Genomic DNA, 17,394 nt, shown 5'->3' with positions numbered 1-17,394 from the left:
TGGCACAAGCCTCGGCTCTTCAAATAGATGTGTCTGGTGCGGTGTTGTGTGTCTCCAGCCGACCACCAGTATTGAGAAGAGCGAACATGTAGCCGCACAAATTGGTGTGCTGCTACATACTTTCCCCTGTCGGCCATGTTGTTAGACGTCTGGGCAGCACCGTTACGAGACACCTGAGCTGGCTCGTTCCTGAAAGCCCTGCCAGCAGTCACATGTTTCTCCTCCCTCATTCCTTGTGTCGGCAATAGACGGCGCAACTTTATTCCACTAAGTCACAGCGGCTTGCACTGGCACATTTGCCTCTGCCCACCTGAAAATTGCTCCTCTGTCGTCACGAATTAGTGGGTGGATTCGCTCAAAAATGGCTCTGAGCACTATGGGACTTAACATCTATGGTCATCAGTCCCCTAGAACTTAGAACTACTTAAACCTAACTAACCTAAGGACATCACACAACACCCATGCCCGAGGCAGGATTCGAACCTGCGACCGCAGCAGTCCCGCAGTTCCGGACTGCAGCGCCAGAACCGCTAGACCACCGCGGCCGGCGGTGGATTCGTCTCTCCACCTCCAGTCTCTCCATGACTGGTCAACACTGCAGCCACTGATTATGTGTACTTGGAGTACAAAGAATGGGGAACAGTTACAAAGTGGACAGACAAGGGTCATTCAATAATTAAAGAGACAACTTGGGCCGGAGGAAAAAGCGTTTATTTTTAGAAAACGAAACGTTTCAGCATAACCTCCTTGAACATTTATGCACTTCTTCCAACGGGCTACAACCTTTTTTATTCCGGCTGCAAAGAAACCTTTATCTTGATGTTTGAAGCAACTTCCCACAAACTTTTTCACATCCTAATTTTCCTGGAATCTCTTTCCACGTAATGCCACCTTCACTGCACGAAACAAATGGCAGTCACTAGGTGCTAAATCACGACTGTAAGGGGGATGAGGCAGTGCTTCCCAGCCCATTTAGTCGATGGTGTCACGGATTACCTGAGCAAAATGAGGGTGTGCGTTGTCTTAATGGAGAATCACACCTCTCCTCTGAGATCCACGTCGTCTCTCTCTCATGGCTGGATTCACGATGTTTCAAATTCGAGTACTACTGGCCACTCATTGTACGCTTCGAGGTAATCACAAAAAACTGGACCTTCAGCATCCCAAAACACCGTCAACATGACTTTTCTTGCTGATGCTTGGGTTCTGGCTCATAGTAGTAAGCCCAAGTTTCATCACAAGTTAAAATTTGTGAAGGAAGTGCGCACCTCGCGTTTCATAACGTTCCTTTAGCTCTGTGCACTCTCAACCTTGTTTCCTAGCGTACCCGCGATGACTCCTTTGGGACCGATCTTGCACATGTTTTGCGTTACTTCAGTTTGTTACAGATAATATTATGAACTGTACCTGTACTGACTTGGACCTTATCAACTATTATTTCCACAGTCACGCGGCGGTCGGCACGAATAATGTCATCAGTTCGACTTTCAAGTGAGGAGTTGAAACTGCAACTGGTGGGCCAGAGTGGTGTTCGTCAGTCACTGAGTCGCGACCATTTTTGAACTGCTCTATCGCCTTGTAAAAATTTGCATGATATCTAGAACCTTCAGCATAAACGTAAGACATTCTGTGGTATGTATTCAGGGGTTTCTCGCCTTCAGTAAGTTAAGAACGAATAACCGAACGTTGTTCAACTAATGTGGACGTCTCAAGCGAACTCTCCATCTTGAAATGTATTTTTGAGGTTATAAACAAAACAATGTTGAAACATTAGCTGATCTGGTTTCATCCTAGTGATGGCAAATTGTAGCCATAAAAGTACGAAACTTGTCCTACTAACAGTTGTTTTCCCAGACCAATGTGCCTATTTCATTATTGAATCGCCTTTCATACATATGAATACTTTTGCTCATCTATTACAGAAATTTGATACGTACTACAACATGTATTAATGACACATCGTCTTAAAATGCTACAAAGTAATGAACTCCCTAAAAGTCGTCATGGAATCCCTGAAAAAAAGTGAAGCTCCCAGAAGATATGAGATGTAAGAGCAATGTTAAGAATGTACACGACATCTGCAGGTATCTAAATGATTAGAGCTGCAGTTCTCTGTGACAAGTGGAATGGCCACTGTAGCGTATTTCACTTGCTTCTGTTTTGTGTGGTTACAAGGCCTAGCTGGCTGCATCATGTGGATTAACGTGTAAGATGTTGATTGATCACTCTGACTGACATGGAGACGCTGTGTGCACATGTGGACCAGCATTATTAGTTACTGAGAGAGATGGAAAGGGCCTCAGTGTTGATCTCCCTTCAGCCAGATTATCGTATGATGTATTATCCAGACTCGTGGAGCGTTCTGCTGGGACAGTGACCCACTCCATGGGAACCTAAGTGCAGGCGTACCCATCATGAAAGGTTCGTTTGACCATGTCTGATCACCACAGTGGACGATTGCCATATTGTGCAACAAGTACATTGTAACTTCTTCGCATCTGCACCTGCCATCAGAGCAAACGTAATTGACTCTGCGACATTCTGTCATCCCTCATCATTGGCTGGAGACTAGCTGCAGCAAGACTACAGAATTAACGTCCGATGCATAGGATGCCATCTGCATGACAACACAAATGATTGAATCTGGAGTGGTGCTGCCATGGGGAAACATTTGCAGCTGACTAGTGAATGGCATTGTGTGGTGTTCAGCAATTTATCACAGCTCTGTAAGAACCTGGAAACCATTGGTAGCGAGTACGGCAGCGACCTGGGTAGAGGTTTCATTATTCCAACGTTTTGGAGGCACATAGAGGTGTTACACATTGTGCCAACGTGTGTAGTGCTATTGCTCATGAATTTGGGTTATGACCGGTGGTGATTGTGAGTACTCTGCTCAATGGTACGTGACAGACATTCTGTCCCCTCGTGTGTTACGTTTCACATGTCATATGTAACATGATGCCACTTTTAAACTAAACAATGCTCAGCCATACATGTGTCTCTGCGAAATGTCTGCAAGATGCGAGGCACTCTAGTGGCCAGCAAGGTCTGCAGATGTATGGAACCATTTCGAATGTGAACCTCATCCTATTGGCACTATCCTGGGGGTTTGGGCCAGATTGCCCCATGAGATGAAACAATGGCTAAATAACATCTTCGCCAACTGAGTCTGTGAGTGGATTCACACCAGAGGGAGTGCAAAACCACACAGATAAGTGGACTCAAGCTGTACAAGTTCTTTGCACATTTACTTTGGTGTTGTAGTAAGTCAAATGAAGTAATTGACCCTCTCAATGCATGAGAACTTCATTTGCATTTGCCCTCCACATCTCTGTGATTGACTACCTTAGAATTAAAACTGCAGTACAATATTACTAAAAATATTTTGTCGAAGTTCCTGCAGCACTACTACTCACAAGATGAGTGGGTTCATGCCCTCCAGGGTATACCAACGAGAGCTGGTCAACATCTACCCACTTTAAGCATTTTTCACCATCATTATAATATCCTACAAGGTTCACAGTTTGTGTAGTATCTCACGTGCAATGAACACTACGTATTCGTATGGATATATTTGAATGACCTATATCATTTCAGCAGCCTGGTGCTGAAAATTCATGGTTCAGGATGAAGTGGTTCAGTTCCTTATCCTTTCTTGTAGTATGCATGAGGGAATCCTGCTTATGAATTTTCAGGATTGATGACCATATTAGTTTTGTGTGGGGTAAGCGTTGGCAGAGATTTGTCACAATTCTGGAAGTGTCTTTCAGCAGTGTAGTTTAATTATCCTTTCTCTCTTTTTTTATGTCCCAAATAAATAAAACTCTTTACAATAATTTATGGATGCATGAGATTGATTATAGTACCACAACCATTAACTAGAGAGATATGTGCATTCTTTTCTAAAGACAACCAAAGTAATATTAGGCACTCATTGTTAGTGTCAAAAATTTCTCAAAGTGTAAGCACCAATATTAAACAGGAAATTAGTTTTATGAATTTTTATGAGGCACTTTCCTAATTCAATAAATGTGTTGAGATGGGAACGCAGCATAGTTTCAGAATTATGCAGTGCTCTTTTTTTTCTTGAAGCTCATGACAGGTGTTTGTAAGAGCAGAAAGCGGGTGCATTCACACCTGATTCCAGCTGTACTTATTGACTACAGAGAAAAGTGTGCAGTGAGTGATGCTGAGTGTCGCGCTTCTGATGTGAGACACTGTACATAAAGGATAAAATCACACTTCTTGTTAAATTATAATTGCTGTGAATGACTTAGTAGAGGGGAAAGCAACGTGCCAGAATGGAATGTGGCTTGTAGTAAAGAACAATATGGATGCTAGAGACATACATGTTAATATGAAGTGGCTTAAAAAGTTTGAAATACAGATGTATGATGCTCTGGAGCTGGTCAGGGAACTGAGAATGGTAAAGTGTAGCAATATTTGTTATTAAGTTGCCTACCCTAGCATATGACAAGTCTTCAGTGTTCAGTCTGAAGATCTGACAACAGCAAATCTCAGTCTTCCCATCTTACTGCCCTTTTCTCCATTTCTATGTTGGAGTTGCAGGCGACATCTTTTATAGTTTGATCCATGTACTTCAGCTGTAGTCTTCCTCTGGTCCTTACTTCGATCATATATCTGTGTGTTATCAGTTTTAGCAGCCTCTCATGTCTCAGTAGATACCACACAGCCTGAACTCCATTTCACAACAGTACTAGCAGAGAAACCCAGAGCTACCAAGGTGTTTGTTTACAGCTGTGCATATCGTGTATACCACGCAGTGCCTGAACCATTTGTCGTACAATGACATAATTTGAGCGGAACATGTGAATATGGTGTGCGCAATGTGTTGCGAATGGAGTTACTAGTAACAAACTACTAAATTCATGCATGGTGCGGCAGTTTTTCACGTATCTCGTTGTTTCTGATGTCATGTCTCCTAAGTTGTGTCGTACACTGATATAATGTTTCAGTTACTTCCAGTGGTGTATGTGAGTAGCGAGGCAACAAGGACATCAATCAAAGGAGAACAACAGGTTAATAACCTGTCAATCAAAGCAGAACAATAGGTTTGCCCCTGAGTGTATACCTGTCCCTGAGTTAGGCAACCTGCAATGTGGAGCGAGGTCCTTGTTGCCCTACTACTTACGTGCATTCTGTCTGCGAGGTGTGTCACCAATACAGTGGTTAGTAAAGAAGCAATAAACTATAATGTCATACATCATGTGACATTTTTCCTGCTTTACAAATACGTTACGTAGTTTTACACACTTTTCACACTTTTTTTTCTATTTATATTCAGTCACTGTATGAGTTTAGTTACTCACACTTCACTGTCGGTGTCTATCGACTCACTGCCGAACGTTTGATGTTCCTCCCTTCGTCACTCATAAGAAACTGACGTTGAAACCCACTACAGGTCTAGCTTTATGTGTAGCCCCACCAGTGCCGAATTTGAGAACATACCAAAGCGCCTTCGAACGGTCAACAGTGTTCCAGAACATTCCATAACGTTCAAGAGTGTTATGGAATGTTCCACAGTGATCTGACAGGTTCCAGGATGTTCCCAAGCATTCTGAAATCTGCCATACTACTCCTGAAGATTCCAGAACATCTCGGATCATTGTGGAACATTCTGCAATGTTGTGCAATCGTCTCGAATACTCTCGAATGTTCTGTATCGTTCTCGAATACTCTCGAATGTTCCGGAATGTTCTAGAAATTTCTATATGGCGGAACGTCCCAGCCATTATATCTTCAAAACCTCGCCCTTCAGGTAAAAATGGGAGCCTCCTTCATGGATGGCGGATAGATGTCTACCACACCATATAACTCTCCTGATCGGATCGAGACCCGTTTCTGAGTTTCAACGCCACGCACATTGTGCGTTTACTTTTTTAATACATACTGATTACATAAAACCACCTCCTCTGACCTTCTTTTAATGTTACTGTATCAGTCCATTTTATTTTTAGGATACGCCTGCAACACCCCTGCTCAGACGAATCCGGTCCCTTCCTTTACACAGTTGCCAGAGCTCTGGTCCCAGTGTGACACAATACCACACTCCAAATACAATTTTGCAGAAAACTGTTTCTGATTTGTTGGCCGCTACGTTTAGAGGTAAATACTTCCTTCCTTTAAGTCATTGTTTTGTGGGCAGTTCTGCCTATTTGATCTTTGTTTTGTGCACCACTAGTGATCTCTTTGTCTAACTAAATAAACGAATCATTGCAATAGCCTGTCACGCACATGTACTCGAACGCAGGTTTGTCATCCATTGTCACAGACCATCACTTACTCATTTATTATCGTGTGGTAGTTCTTACTCGTAACTTTATTCTTTTTATTTCAGATACAGCCGAGATCTAGACCACTTTCGGATAAAACTTGTGTGTCATCAGCGTATATGTTCCTTTCTTCTGTATTTCCACATTTACCTCTAACTGCTCGACTACTTTCTTAAGTGCCCCACTTTGCATAGATTAAAAATAACTATTGAAGGTAAACGTTCTGGTAGGATTCCTGTGTAAATATATGGTGAACGTTAATAAAACCATCAAGTTGTAAGGACGGATTCCTGACTAGAAATGGAGGAAAAAATCCTATTGACATATGTCCGGAAATGCATCGTTGTCGCATTAGGTGGTGCTGACGAATGGAAGATGTCCCTCTGATTACGTGCCGTGTGTTCCTTGTGTGTTGCAGGCTGTGTTATTGACACGGCGTACTGTAAGCAGCAGAGTAGTCCGGCATCCACATCAGGAACAAGCCGAGATGGTGTTTGTGTATGGGCAAGCAAATGGAAACGGTGAAGAGGCATCACAGCTACACTGAAACAAGTACCCTCATAGACACCATCCACTTCACACAAGACTTAAAGCCCTTTCTGGGCGTTTGTCTGATTTCGCGTTTTAAATCATACTTCTCTTTAGGATGGATATTTTCAGAACTCTTCAAAACCTGCTGGCAGTTTTCCCCTTTCATATGTGTTACAGATACGAGCATTTAAGAGATACGTGGTTCGCATTTCTCAAGCTATTTTAAGTTTGGCGGAAGTGTTGTGTGCCCCAGGGCTTGGTTGTTTCTCAGAATTTTTAGTTCTAGTAATTGTTCTATTTGGAAAGTGGTTTGTAATCTCATTTAAAGGATCAGCATGACCAAGTAAAGTGGACATAATAGACTCGACTGAGAATACATTCAGCAAGAAGAGAAATGTGAGTGAAAAGTGATGTCAGTGAGAATTATCTTGTTGTCTGTAACATCTACAACACAGTGGTGGCACGATATCAGTTACAAAACGAGAGCAAGTATGTTATTTGAAAGGAAGTCGTATTCACTATGACTGGCTCTGACTTGTCGTCCTACGCCTGGTTGGGCTTTGTCATATTGGACTGCCTCGAATGTGTATAGAATGAGTTGCAGCCTAACAATATCTGTTACATGGACATAATATTTTCGGGAAAGATATTCCAGATTTTAGTATCAGATGATTAGTACCCTATGTGAACCATTCCCTTCATGAAAACATTCAGTATTAGCAATTAAAGCAGAATAATACCGACTCCAGTCATAAAATTTTGTTGTTTTCTTAAGTAACTATTGACTTCAGGAGGATATCATGTCCATTATAATTATCCGGGCTGTTATGCCGTGGTCGGTTGATGAATTCTGTGGTGATTCCCAACGTTTCGTCTCCAACTGCGGGAGACATCTTCAAGGGCGTCCGTAGCTTGATGGAAGGTCCAACACACACACTGGCTCGCTACTGACTGCCGCTAAATTCCGTGTCCGCGCGCCCCCGCGCCGCGGCGTGACGCCACGTGTTTTGAAAACGTCAGTGCAATTGACCTCTGTCCGTCACCGTCGATCGCTGTTGCCATCTCCCAGTAGTGGACGAGTGGTACACATCTTCTTTAACACCGGCTGTTTACCATGGTTCCACTTAATGATGTATTGGAACAGCTGGATCGAATTTTTCCTTCCGATATTTTAGAGCTGTTTAAGTGTTGTTTGACGACCACATACTTCAAGTGGAATGAACAGTTTTATGACCAAACGGATGGCGTGGCTATGGGAAGCCCCCTGAGTCCCGTAATTGCAAACTTCTTTATGGAGAAATTCGAAGAACAGGCCTTAGGTACTGCCAGCAAGAAACCAAATGTATGGTTCCGATACGTGGATGACACGTTTGTGTTGTGGAGACATGGTAGGGAGGAACTAAGCCGGTTCCACGAACATCTGAACAGTATAAACTCAAGAATTCAGTTTACAATGGAGGAGGAGGTAGACGGCAAACTACATTTCCTCGTTGTGCTTGTGTTTAGAAACGAAAATGGTAGTTTGGGCCACTCAGTGTACCGCAAATCCACGCACACGGACCGTTATTTGCACCGGGATTCGAACCACCACCCACAACAGAAGCGAGGTGTTATCAAGACGTTAGCGGACAGAGCTAGAAATATTTGTGAACCTGAGTTGCTCGACGCTGAGATGGAACATCTCCACAATGCACTAACGAAGAACGGATATTCGTCCGCCGAAATAAAACGTGCGTTGCGGCTGCCACGCAGAAATCATACAGACGTACAGGCTACTGCAAAATCTAAGGTTTTCCTGCCGGGAGGATCTTGACGAAGCGGAATATTACCGTAATTTACAAGCCCGCCAGGAAGATACAGGAATACCTTAGGCCTGCCAAGGACGCTCGCAGACCATTGGAAAAATATGGAGTGTATAGGATCCCATGCAGCTGTGGTGATGTTTAAGTGGGTACCACCAAAAGAACTGTTTCTAAACGTTTGGAAGAGCACAAGGGAAATTGTAGAAGAGGAGAAACGGAACCATCAGCTGTTGCGGAGCATGCTTTCCAGCCAGGGAACCACAATTTTCGTTTCGAGGAGACGCAAGTACTAGCGGCCACGAGCGAATACTACGAAAGGCTCTACAGGGAGGCAATCGAAGTCGCTAAACACCCAAATAATTTCAACCGAAAGGAGGAGGGCGTCAAATTAAACGGTATATGGATGCCGGTGTTAAAGAAGATGTGTACCACTCGTCCACTACTGGGTGATGGCAACGGCGATCGACGGCGACGGACAGCGGCCAAGTGCACTGACGTTTTCAAAACAAGTGACGTCACGCCGCGGTGCGGGGGCGCGCGGACACAGAATTTAGCGGCAGTCAGTAGCGAGCCAGTGTGTGTGTTGGACCTTCCATCAAGCTACGGACGCCCTTGAAGATGTCTCCCGCAGTCGGAGACGAAACGTTGGGAATCACCACGGAATTCATCAACCGACCACGGCATAACAGCCCGGATAATTATAATGGACATGATACTTCCGGCTGTGAAAGTTTCCTTTTTAGTTTCAGGAGGATAGCTCAATAAAATTCTGCAGCAGTTCGATCTGGTGTTTTTAGAATTATGCTAGACCTCTATACAGGAAGACTTTCTGAGCAAGCAACAGTAGAAAGAAAGTCGGGGCCTTATATGTAAACAAATAGGAAATTCGTTAAGTGATATTATTAAAGATTTCCAGCTGTTTATATATAGAATCAATCACATGCCGCAAGGATATTGCTCTAATTGGATTTTGATGGACAACATCTACCAACTGTTGCTTGCTACAGGTCTGCCTGTAGCTCACACAAGTGTAGACAGATCTGTGTACGGACATAGAACTGCCCGGTGACGCCGTTTTTCAGAATCGCCCCCGACGGCGCCAGCTCAGGAGGTTACGGACACGGCGGCCGTGGACCTGGAGCCAGCAACAGAAACCAGGTAGGCACGTGAGAAGGCACTCGCCTGTGTTGCCCAGTTCTAGGGGTGTGTGCTATTCTGAAGCCTGCAGTGTATTACACTCAGTTTCCTTAGGTCCGTCTGTGCTGTAAAATACACTATCACTCATGGCCATTTTGTGATAGCTCATAATGCTTTAAGTGACTTCTCATAATAGGCTTATCGAATGTCGAAACTGAAGTGTGTACATTACCAAATAAGTTAGCTAAGGAATGTCATATAATAGACGAGTTTCTCGTAGCTTCATAAATTGTTTCGACCCTACTTGCTGTCATGATTTCTGTTAAATTGCATAAATGCAAGGCGCTCTTATATTGGTTCTCGCGGGAAGCCTGTGAGGAAAGGTGCCCTGGCAGTGGTCACACGAGGAACCATTCCAGAATTGGAACCAAAGATGTGCCGCTCAAAACAGAAACAGAGCAAACACAGTAATGTGTACAGTTAGCAGCTAGGGCTCACGAATGTGTAGCTCCACCCTCTGTGGCCCGTGTAGGGCACTGTAGACCACTTGTATGAAGACTAGAGCTTATTGTTGTTTGCCATCTCTGATACCGCTGACAGTTAGATGCCTATCAATGGCATCCTGCCGTGCAGAGAGAGGATGAAGGTGAGGACAGGTCCTTCACCCAGTATCAGTGCCAGCAACTCAGCAGTGTGCTCTGTCACGCTGCATGGAGTCCAGTAACGTACTTAAAATATCCTGCCATGCTGTAAACCCTCATGTGCGGAAGTCTTGTTGTGTCTGGTAAACTGGGCAGTCAGAATAATCACTATTCTCACATCATAACTACATTTCTGGTGTGTTGCTTATTTCTCTTTCACTCAGTAGGTGCATTTGTGCAATTTCATAAGCAAAATTCAGTTGTATTCTCCTACGTGTATTGGGGATTTAGGTATAGCTTTTTAGAGGTATACTAGGCTCCAGTGGCAAGCAGTGGTTGGGAAGGGAGCGAGACAGGATTGTAGCCTATCCTCCACGTTATTCAGTCTGTATATTAGCAAGCAGTGAAACAAACAAAAGAAAAATTTGGAATAGGAATTAAAATCCATGGAGAAGAAATAAAGTCTTTGAGGTTTGCCAGTTACATTGTAATTCAGTCACTGCGGAGGACATGGAAGACAGTTCAACGGAATGGACAGTGTCTTGAAAGGAGGATATAAGATGAACATTAACAAAAGCTAAACAATGATAATGGAATGTAGTCGAATTAAATCCGGTCACACTGAAGCAACACCATAACACTTGCCTGTTGTTTGAGCCTACTGGTAAAAAATCTAGCAGACCGTTTCCGAACTTCTTCGACATCCTCCTTCAATTTGACCTGGTGTGGATCCCAAAAACTCGTACAATACTCAACAATGGGTCGCACTAGACTCCTTTACACATGAACCACATTTTCCTAGAATTCTCCAAGTAAACCAAAGTCGACCATTCGCATTCCATACTACACTCTTTACATGCTCATTCGACTTCATATTTGTTACCTCTAGATATTTAATCATCGACGTAACCATGCCAAGCAGAACACTGCTACTACTATAATTGAACATTATGGGTTTGGCTGTCCTACTCATCTACACTGCTGGCCACCGTAAATGCAACAACCTGAAGGAAGCATCCGAATCAAGTGAAATTTACACCATGAGTTTGCAGCGATGAGATATGCAACTGATTAGAATTTCAGCGCAGACGCACATCACGCGCGCCTGTGGCGCCACCTCATAGCGCCATTTAAGGCTTGGCGATTTCGACGAGTGTACGTTCGGCACGTGTGTTTACCTTGTGGTTGTTTCACAAGACGATCAGTTATGCCTCGTAGACAACAGCGGACATCTTTTGATCAAATATCCGAGTTCGACAGAGGAAGGATAGTGGCTTACCGAGATTGTGGATTATCATACAGAGAAATCGCTAATCGTGTTGGACGAAACCAAACAACTGTAATGCGAATATGTGACCGTTGGATGCAGTAGGGTACGACCGACCGACGTGGTCGATCGCATTCACCTCGGTGCACCACTGCACGTGCTGATAGGCAAATTGTGCGCATGGCAGTAAACGGGCGCTCAGTGACATCCCGAACCATAGCACAGCACATTGCGTCTGTAACGCATCATCCAGTGTCTGCACGTACCATTCGACGCCGTTTACAGCAGAGTGGTCTGTCCGCAAGACGTCCATTGCTTCGTCTACCATTGACGCAGAACCACAGACGCCTCCGTCGCCAATGGTGTGATGACAGACGGATGTGGACGGCAGAATGGAATGACGTTGTCTTTACTGACGAGGCACGCTCCTGTCTGCAGCACCACGAAGGTCGGATTCGAGTGTGGAGACACTGTGGAGAGAGGATGCTGGACAGCTGCATTATGCACCGCCACACTGGTCTTGCACCGGGTATTATGGTATGGGGCGGTATTGGATATTACTCTCGCACGCCTCTAGTACGCATTGCCGGTACTTTAAATCGCCGGCGCTACATATCCGAGGTGCTGGAGCCAGTTGTCCTTCCTTACTTTCAGGGCTCGGCCACAGCCATATTTCAACAGGATAATGCGCGACCACACGTGGCACGCATTGTCCAAAGGTTCTTCGTCAATAACCAGATTGAATTGCTTCCCTGGCCGGCTCGCTCTCCGGATCTTTCGCCGATAGAAAACATGTGGTCCATGGTTGCTCAAAGAGTGACCCAGATTACATCCCCAGCTGCCACACCAGATGATCTTTGGCAACGTGTGGAAGCTGCTTGGGCTGCTGTATCCCAGGAACACATCCAACGTCTCTTTGACTCAATGCCGAGACGTGTGGCAGCGGTGATCTCCAACAATGGCGGCTACTCTGGCTACTGATTCTGGCGGGAACCACATGTCACAGACGTCTGTAAACGTAATCATTTGATACTTGGTCAACACGTTATCTACAAAATAAATTTTGTTGTGCTACCTCTTGTCTTTCTTGGCGTTGCATTTACGGTGGCCAGCAGTGTACATTAACTTACGTGTTTCTACATTTAGAGCCAGCTGCTATTCATCACACCACCTGGAAATTTTGTCTAAGTCATCCTGTCTCCTCCTACAGTCACTCAACGACGGCGCCTTCCCGTATGTCACATCATCGGCACCAAACAGCCGCAGACTGCTGTTTACCCTGTCTGCCAGATCTTTTATGTACATAGAAAATAACAGCGGCCTTATTGCGCTTCTCTGGTACACTCCTAAGAATATCACAGCCTCAAACTCGCCGTCGGGGACAACGTACTGGGTTCTGTTACTTAAAATATCTTCAGGTGACTCATATACCTAGGAACCCATTCTGTGTGCTTGTACTTTCGTTAACAGTCGGCACTGTGACATCGTGTCAAATGTTTTACGGATATCTGTTTCTATGGAATCCGCCCATTTCACGTCATCCATTGTTCGCACGATCTCGTGTAAGTGAGTGTAAGCCGAGTTTCACTAGAGCGATGCTTTCTAAAGCCATGCTGAATTATAGACAGAAGCTTCTCCCTCTCAAGAAAATTTACTGTATTCTAGCCGAGAACACGTTATGGATCCTTCAGCCAACTGATGTTAGAGTTAATGGTCTGTAACTTTCAGAGTCCGTTCTTTTACACTTACTCTATATGATCAAAAGTATCCAGACACTTTGCTGAAAATCACTTACAAGTTCCGGGCACCCTCCATCGGTAATGCTGGAATTCAGTATGGTGTTGTCCCACCCTTAGCCTTGATTACAGTTTCCACTCTCGGAGGCATACGTTCAATCAGGTCCTGGAAGGTTCTCTGAGGAATGGCAGCCTATTCTTCACGGACTGCTGCACTGAGGAGAGGTATCGATGTCGGTCGGCGCAGCCTGGCACCAATTCGGCGTTCCAAAACGTGGCACAGGTGTTCTAAAGGATTCATGTCAGGACTTTGTGCAAGCCATTCCATTACAGGGATGTTATTGTCGTGTAACCACTCCGCCACAGGGATCTGACATTCCATGCTCTGATGCATAGAACGCCAATTTTGTTTCTCCTGATAACGATATCCTCCTGAGTAGGTACCATCCAGAGATCCAAATGTGGGATTACTGGCCTTCGTAACAATTTACACAAGTAGATGCCATCATCGATCAAGCATACAGCAGAGGTGCATCGGGAAAAATTATGGCTGTACTTTCCCCTTGCTTTCAGTCATTCACAGTACAAACACAGCAACGCCTTTTTAGTTGTTATACCGTGGCCAGATTAGTCAGTCGTCCAGACTGTTTCCCCCTGCCATTACTTAAAAGCCTGCTGCCCCTCTTCAGGGACCACATGTTTGTCTGGCCTCTCAACAGACACCCTCTGTCATTGTTGCACCTAAGTTACAGCTGTCTGTATCACTGAGGCACCAAGCCTCCCCACCAATAGCGAAGTACATGATTCGTGGAAGAGATGAATTACATTATTAGTCCATAACAAATTTTTACTTTAGCAAACAACCATCCAAACGTATAGACACAATTAATGAAACTTGTATAATATCGATTACGACATGGCCCATAGCTGAGCTCCTATGACACAGTAAATGAGCAAGACAGGTTCCACTGTATTCATACACTCATAAGGGTGGATGTATGAGAAAACAGGTGCCCACATACAAGCTACTGTAACATTAACTGTTTGAGAGATAATCGAACTAAATTTTGCAGATGTCATTGTGAATTGTCTATAATCTGGATTTTGTTTTTCAATTTTTTGTGGAATGGGTTGGTCAGAACGTTGCAGGGTAGTTTCAGAGTACATGTTATGGCATTGGGAATATTTTTTAAATGATATTTTTGTTGTCCATTTGAAAATGTGGTAAGTCATTCTTAGTAATTAGATAAACAAATCTATGTGCTGTATTTTTAGTGTCATTCTTTGAACTCTCAGAATATTTTTAAGTTTACATGAAAGAGATACAGTAATTTTTATTTTGCAAGAATTTAAATGTATTTGAAAATAACGCACTTTGAAAAATTTTGTGCCACAAGAGCTGTGTTATAACATATATAAAGTCTGTACTAAAGTTCATCTTCTTATCCATAACGGTTTAGCATAAAACGTTCCTTACGCACTGAAAAACGATAATTTCATGAAATGGAATGTTTATGTCAGAAACAAATATGTTAATGTTGACCATAACCATACATTTGGATAGTTTAGTCTTTATGTAGCTCTTTTCTTCTAGTATGATTCTTCTGGTGTTCCCTTCACTGGTATTTAGACCCTAGCAGTACATACATTATCAATCGTCTTCAATATGTTTTTGGAGAAGCAACTTGCATCAGATCCTAGTCTGTCTCTGTGTTACCATCACTGAACGCGGAACAAGTATCATATTACGTAATTTTAGCAATAGTAGATGAGCAAAAGGTCATTGGGCAGTTCTTGTCAATGAGAGTAGGTTTCCAGTGTATGTTCCAGACAGCCGTCACCTTGAGTATCAGGTTACACTGATAAGGACTTCTGGTGTCAGGTTACACACTCGGGTTTCTCACTGCCCCAACCTCTCCACTCTGAGGAACCACCAGGAATTGATGAAAGGCACGCAGAGGCACCACTTAGCCAACTATGTGAGTTATGTTCGAGATCGTGACATCACATGATCGTAGCCACACTCCTTATACAAATGGACTCGATACTAGGTCATATGACGTAAAATAGGTCTGAAATCTCTCTCAGTCAGTGGGAGCACAATGGACCAACAAGATTCGAGCTCTCCTCGTCCTCTCCCTTATCATCCTTTATAACTAGCTCAACTGTGTGTAGGCCTCTGTCTCCATTCTATATCTGACCATCATGGTGGAGAGGTGCAGGTTTGTTATAAACAACAGCAAATCATCACTAAAAGTTTCCTGTATGTAGTTCAGCTGCAAGAATCTAGTTAAAAGGGTCTGCAAATAATAACGATGGTATAACAAATTAACTGACAGCTTATCACGAAAACTTTTGCTTCTGTGTCGTACATGCAGTGTATTTTTGGGTTACAATCAATTATTTGTTCTAGTTCATCAACAATATTTTCTTTATAACATATGTATATGGACACACAATTTTTATTTACAAAGTACTATTTTTGATGACTTTTGGCTATCACCTGCATTAATGATAGAACTTGGATACTACATTTTCCATATAATCAGTACATTCCACATATCCAGCATTTCTTTCAGTATATTTACATTTCAGTGAATCCGCTCTTTCTATGTACAATATATTTTCGGTGTACGATATATTTGGTATTTAGTTAATGGTTTCTGGTATGTTTACGCTGTATACAGGAGAAACATGGACAAGCACCAGCTGGTTAAGAAAAACAGGCACACACAAAGAAACCACTCATTGTAATCTTCAGATGTGAGAACCATTGACACTTCATAATGCATACACAAAGCACACCTCTGGGTGCCTACATGATAAGCATACATGCAGGATCCGAGCCCCATAAACTCCACGATCTACAAACGATTCGCCTCGTCTTCAGGAAGATAATCTTCTTGTTTTGTGGTGTTATTTCTAAAGAATTATTGTGCATGTATCGAGAAGTATCAAATTCTTCATGGCTGCACCAATTAGCTTCATATGGATCACAGACTTTCACCAGTAGCGAAACGCTCTGTATCCAGATAAAGTAAGTTGGAACTGGAGAACTTTTGGTTAGCAAAGTCTTAGTGAACACGGTACTAGTGAAGTTTTGAGAGGTCCAGAACACATACCGATACAGACAGGCTTCGTGAGGAGCACTGAAGTCTTGGTCATTTACTCAGTCCTCCACTGAAGATGGTGGTCCGTTGAAAATTTGGCATGGTGACGTAACCTCTTAGGCTATCAGCTCACCAGCAAACAAAATAAATTTCACAGTGTTTTCTAAAATTTTCCAAAGCTTTTCCAAAAACCGAATTATTCGTTAATTTTACTTTCTCAGAATCAGTTGCCATTGTGTTACTTCAGCCAGGGACACTGCTTGAAGCAGATTCCTTGGCTGATACTAACAAGCTCCGTCCGAACCTGAGACATTGCTGGAACTTTCTATATGGAAAAATAGAAGGAATTTGTCCCCAGCGTTGTCAAAAGCTTCGGGATGGAGCCATTTCGTGGGACTAGGCTCTTCATACATAGCAAAAAGTCATTGTGCTCGTCATGACTACTGGTGGGATACTCCAGCTCTACACTTAGACCATACCGCTCACCACCATCATCATCTTATTGGATCTCATGCTTATTGACACATAGTCAGCACAGATTCAGAAAATATCGTTCTTGTGAAACACAACTAGCTCTTTATACTCATGAAGTAATAAGTGCTAGCGACAGGGGATGTCAATTTGATTCCACATTTTTAGATTTCCAGACGGCTTTCGACACGGTTCCTCACATGCGATTTGTAACCAAACTACCCAAACCGCATGCCTACGGAGTATCGCCTCAGTTGTGCGACTGGATTCCTGATTTCCTGTCAGGAAGGTCGCAGTTCATAGTAATACACGGAAAGTCATCGAGTAAAAGAGAAGTCATATCCGGTGTTCCCCAAGGAAGTGTTATAGGCCCTCTATTGTTGTTGATCTATATTAACGACATAGG

General features: G+C 43.4%; 1 protein-coding gene across 3 annotated transcripts in view; it reads left to right on the top strand.

Moving 5' to 3' along the window:
• LOC126442673 (poly [ADP-ribose] polymerase tankyrase-1-like) overlaps positions 1 to 17,394 on the top strand; it is a 96,549-nt gene that overhangs the window by 38,384 nt on the left and 40,771 nt on the right. For all 3 annotated transcript variants that reach the window (XM_050090723.1, XM_050090724.1, XM_050090725.1), the window contains exon 4: positions 9,709 to 9,784. In XM_050090723.1, coding sequence (XP_049946680.1) covers positions 9,709 to 9,784 — 76 coding nt within the window. The remainder of the gene's footprint in view (positions 1 to 9,708; positions 9,785 to 17,394) is intronic.

This window comes from Schistocerca serialis, unplaced genomic scaffold (assembly GCF_023864345.2).
Source record: "Schistocerca serialis cubense isolate TAMUIC-IGC-003099 unplaced genomic scaffold, iqSchSeri2.2 HiC_scaffold_1400, whole genome shotgun sequence".
NCBI lineage: Eukaryota > Metazoa > Arthropoda > Insecta > Orthoptera > Acrididae > Schistocerca > Schistocerca serialis.
This window is presented reverse-complemented; position numbering and strand designations above follow the sequence as displayed.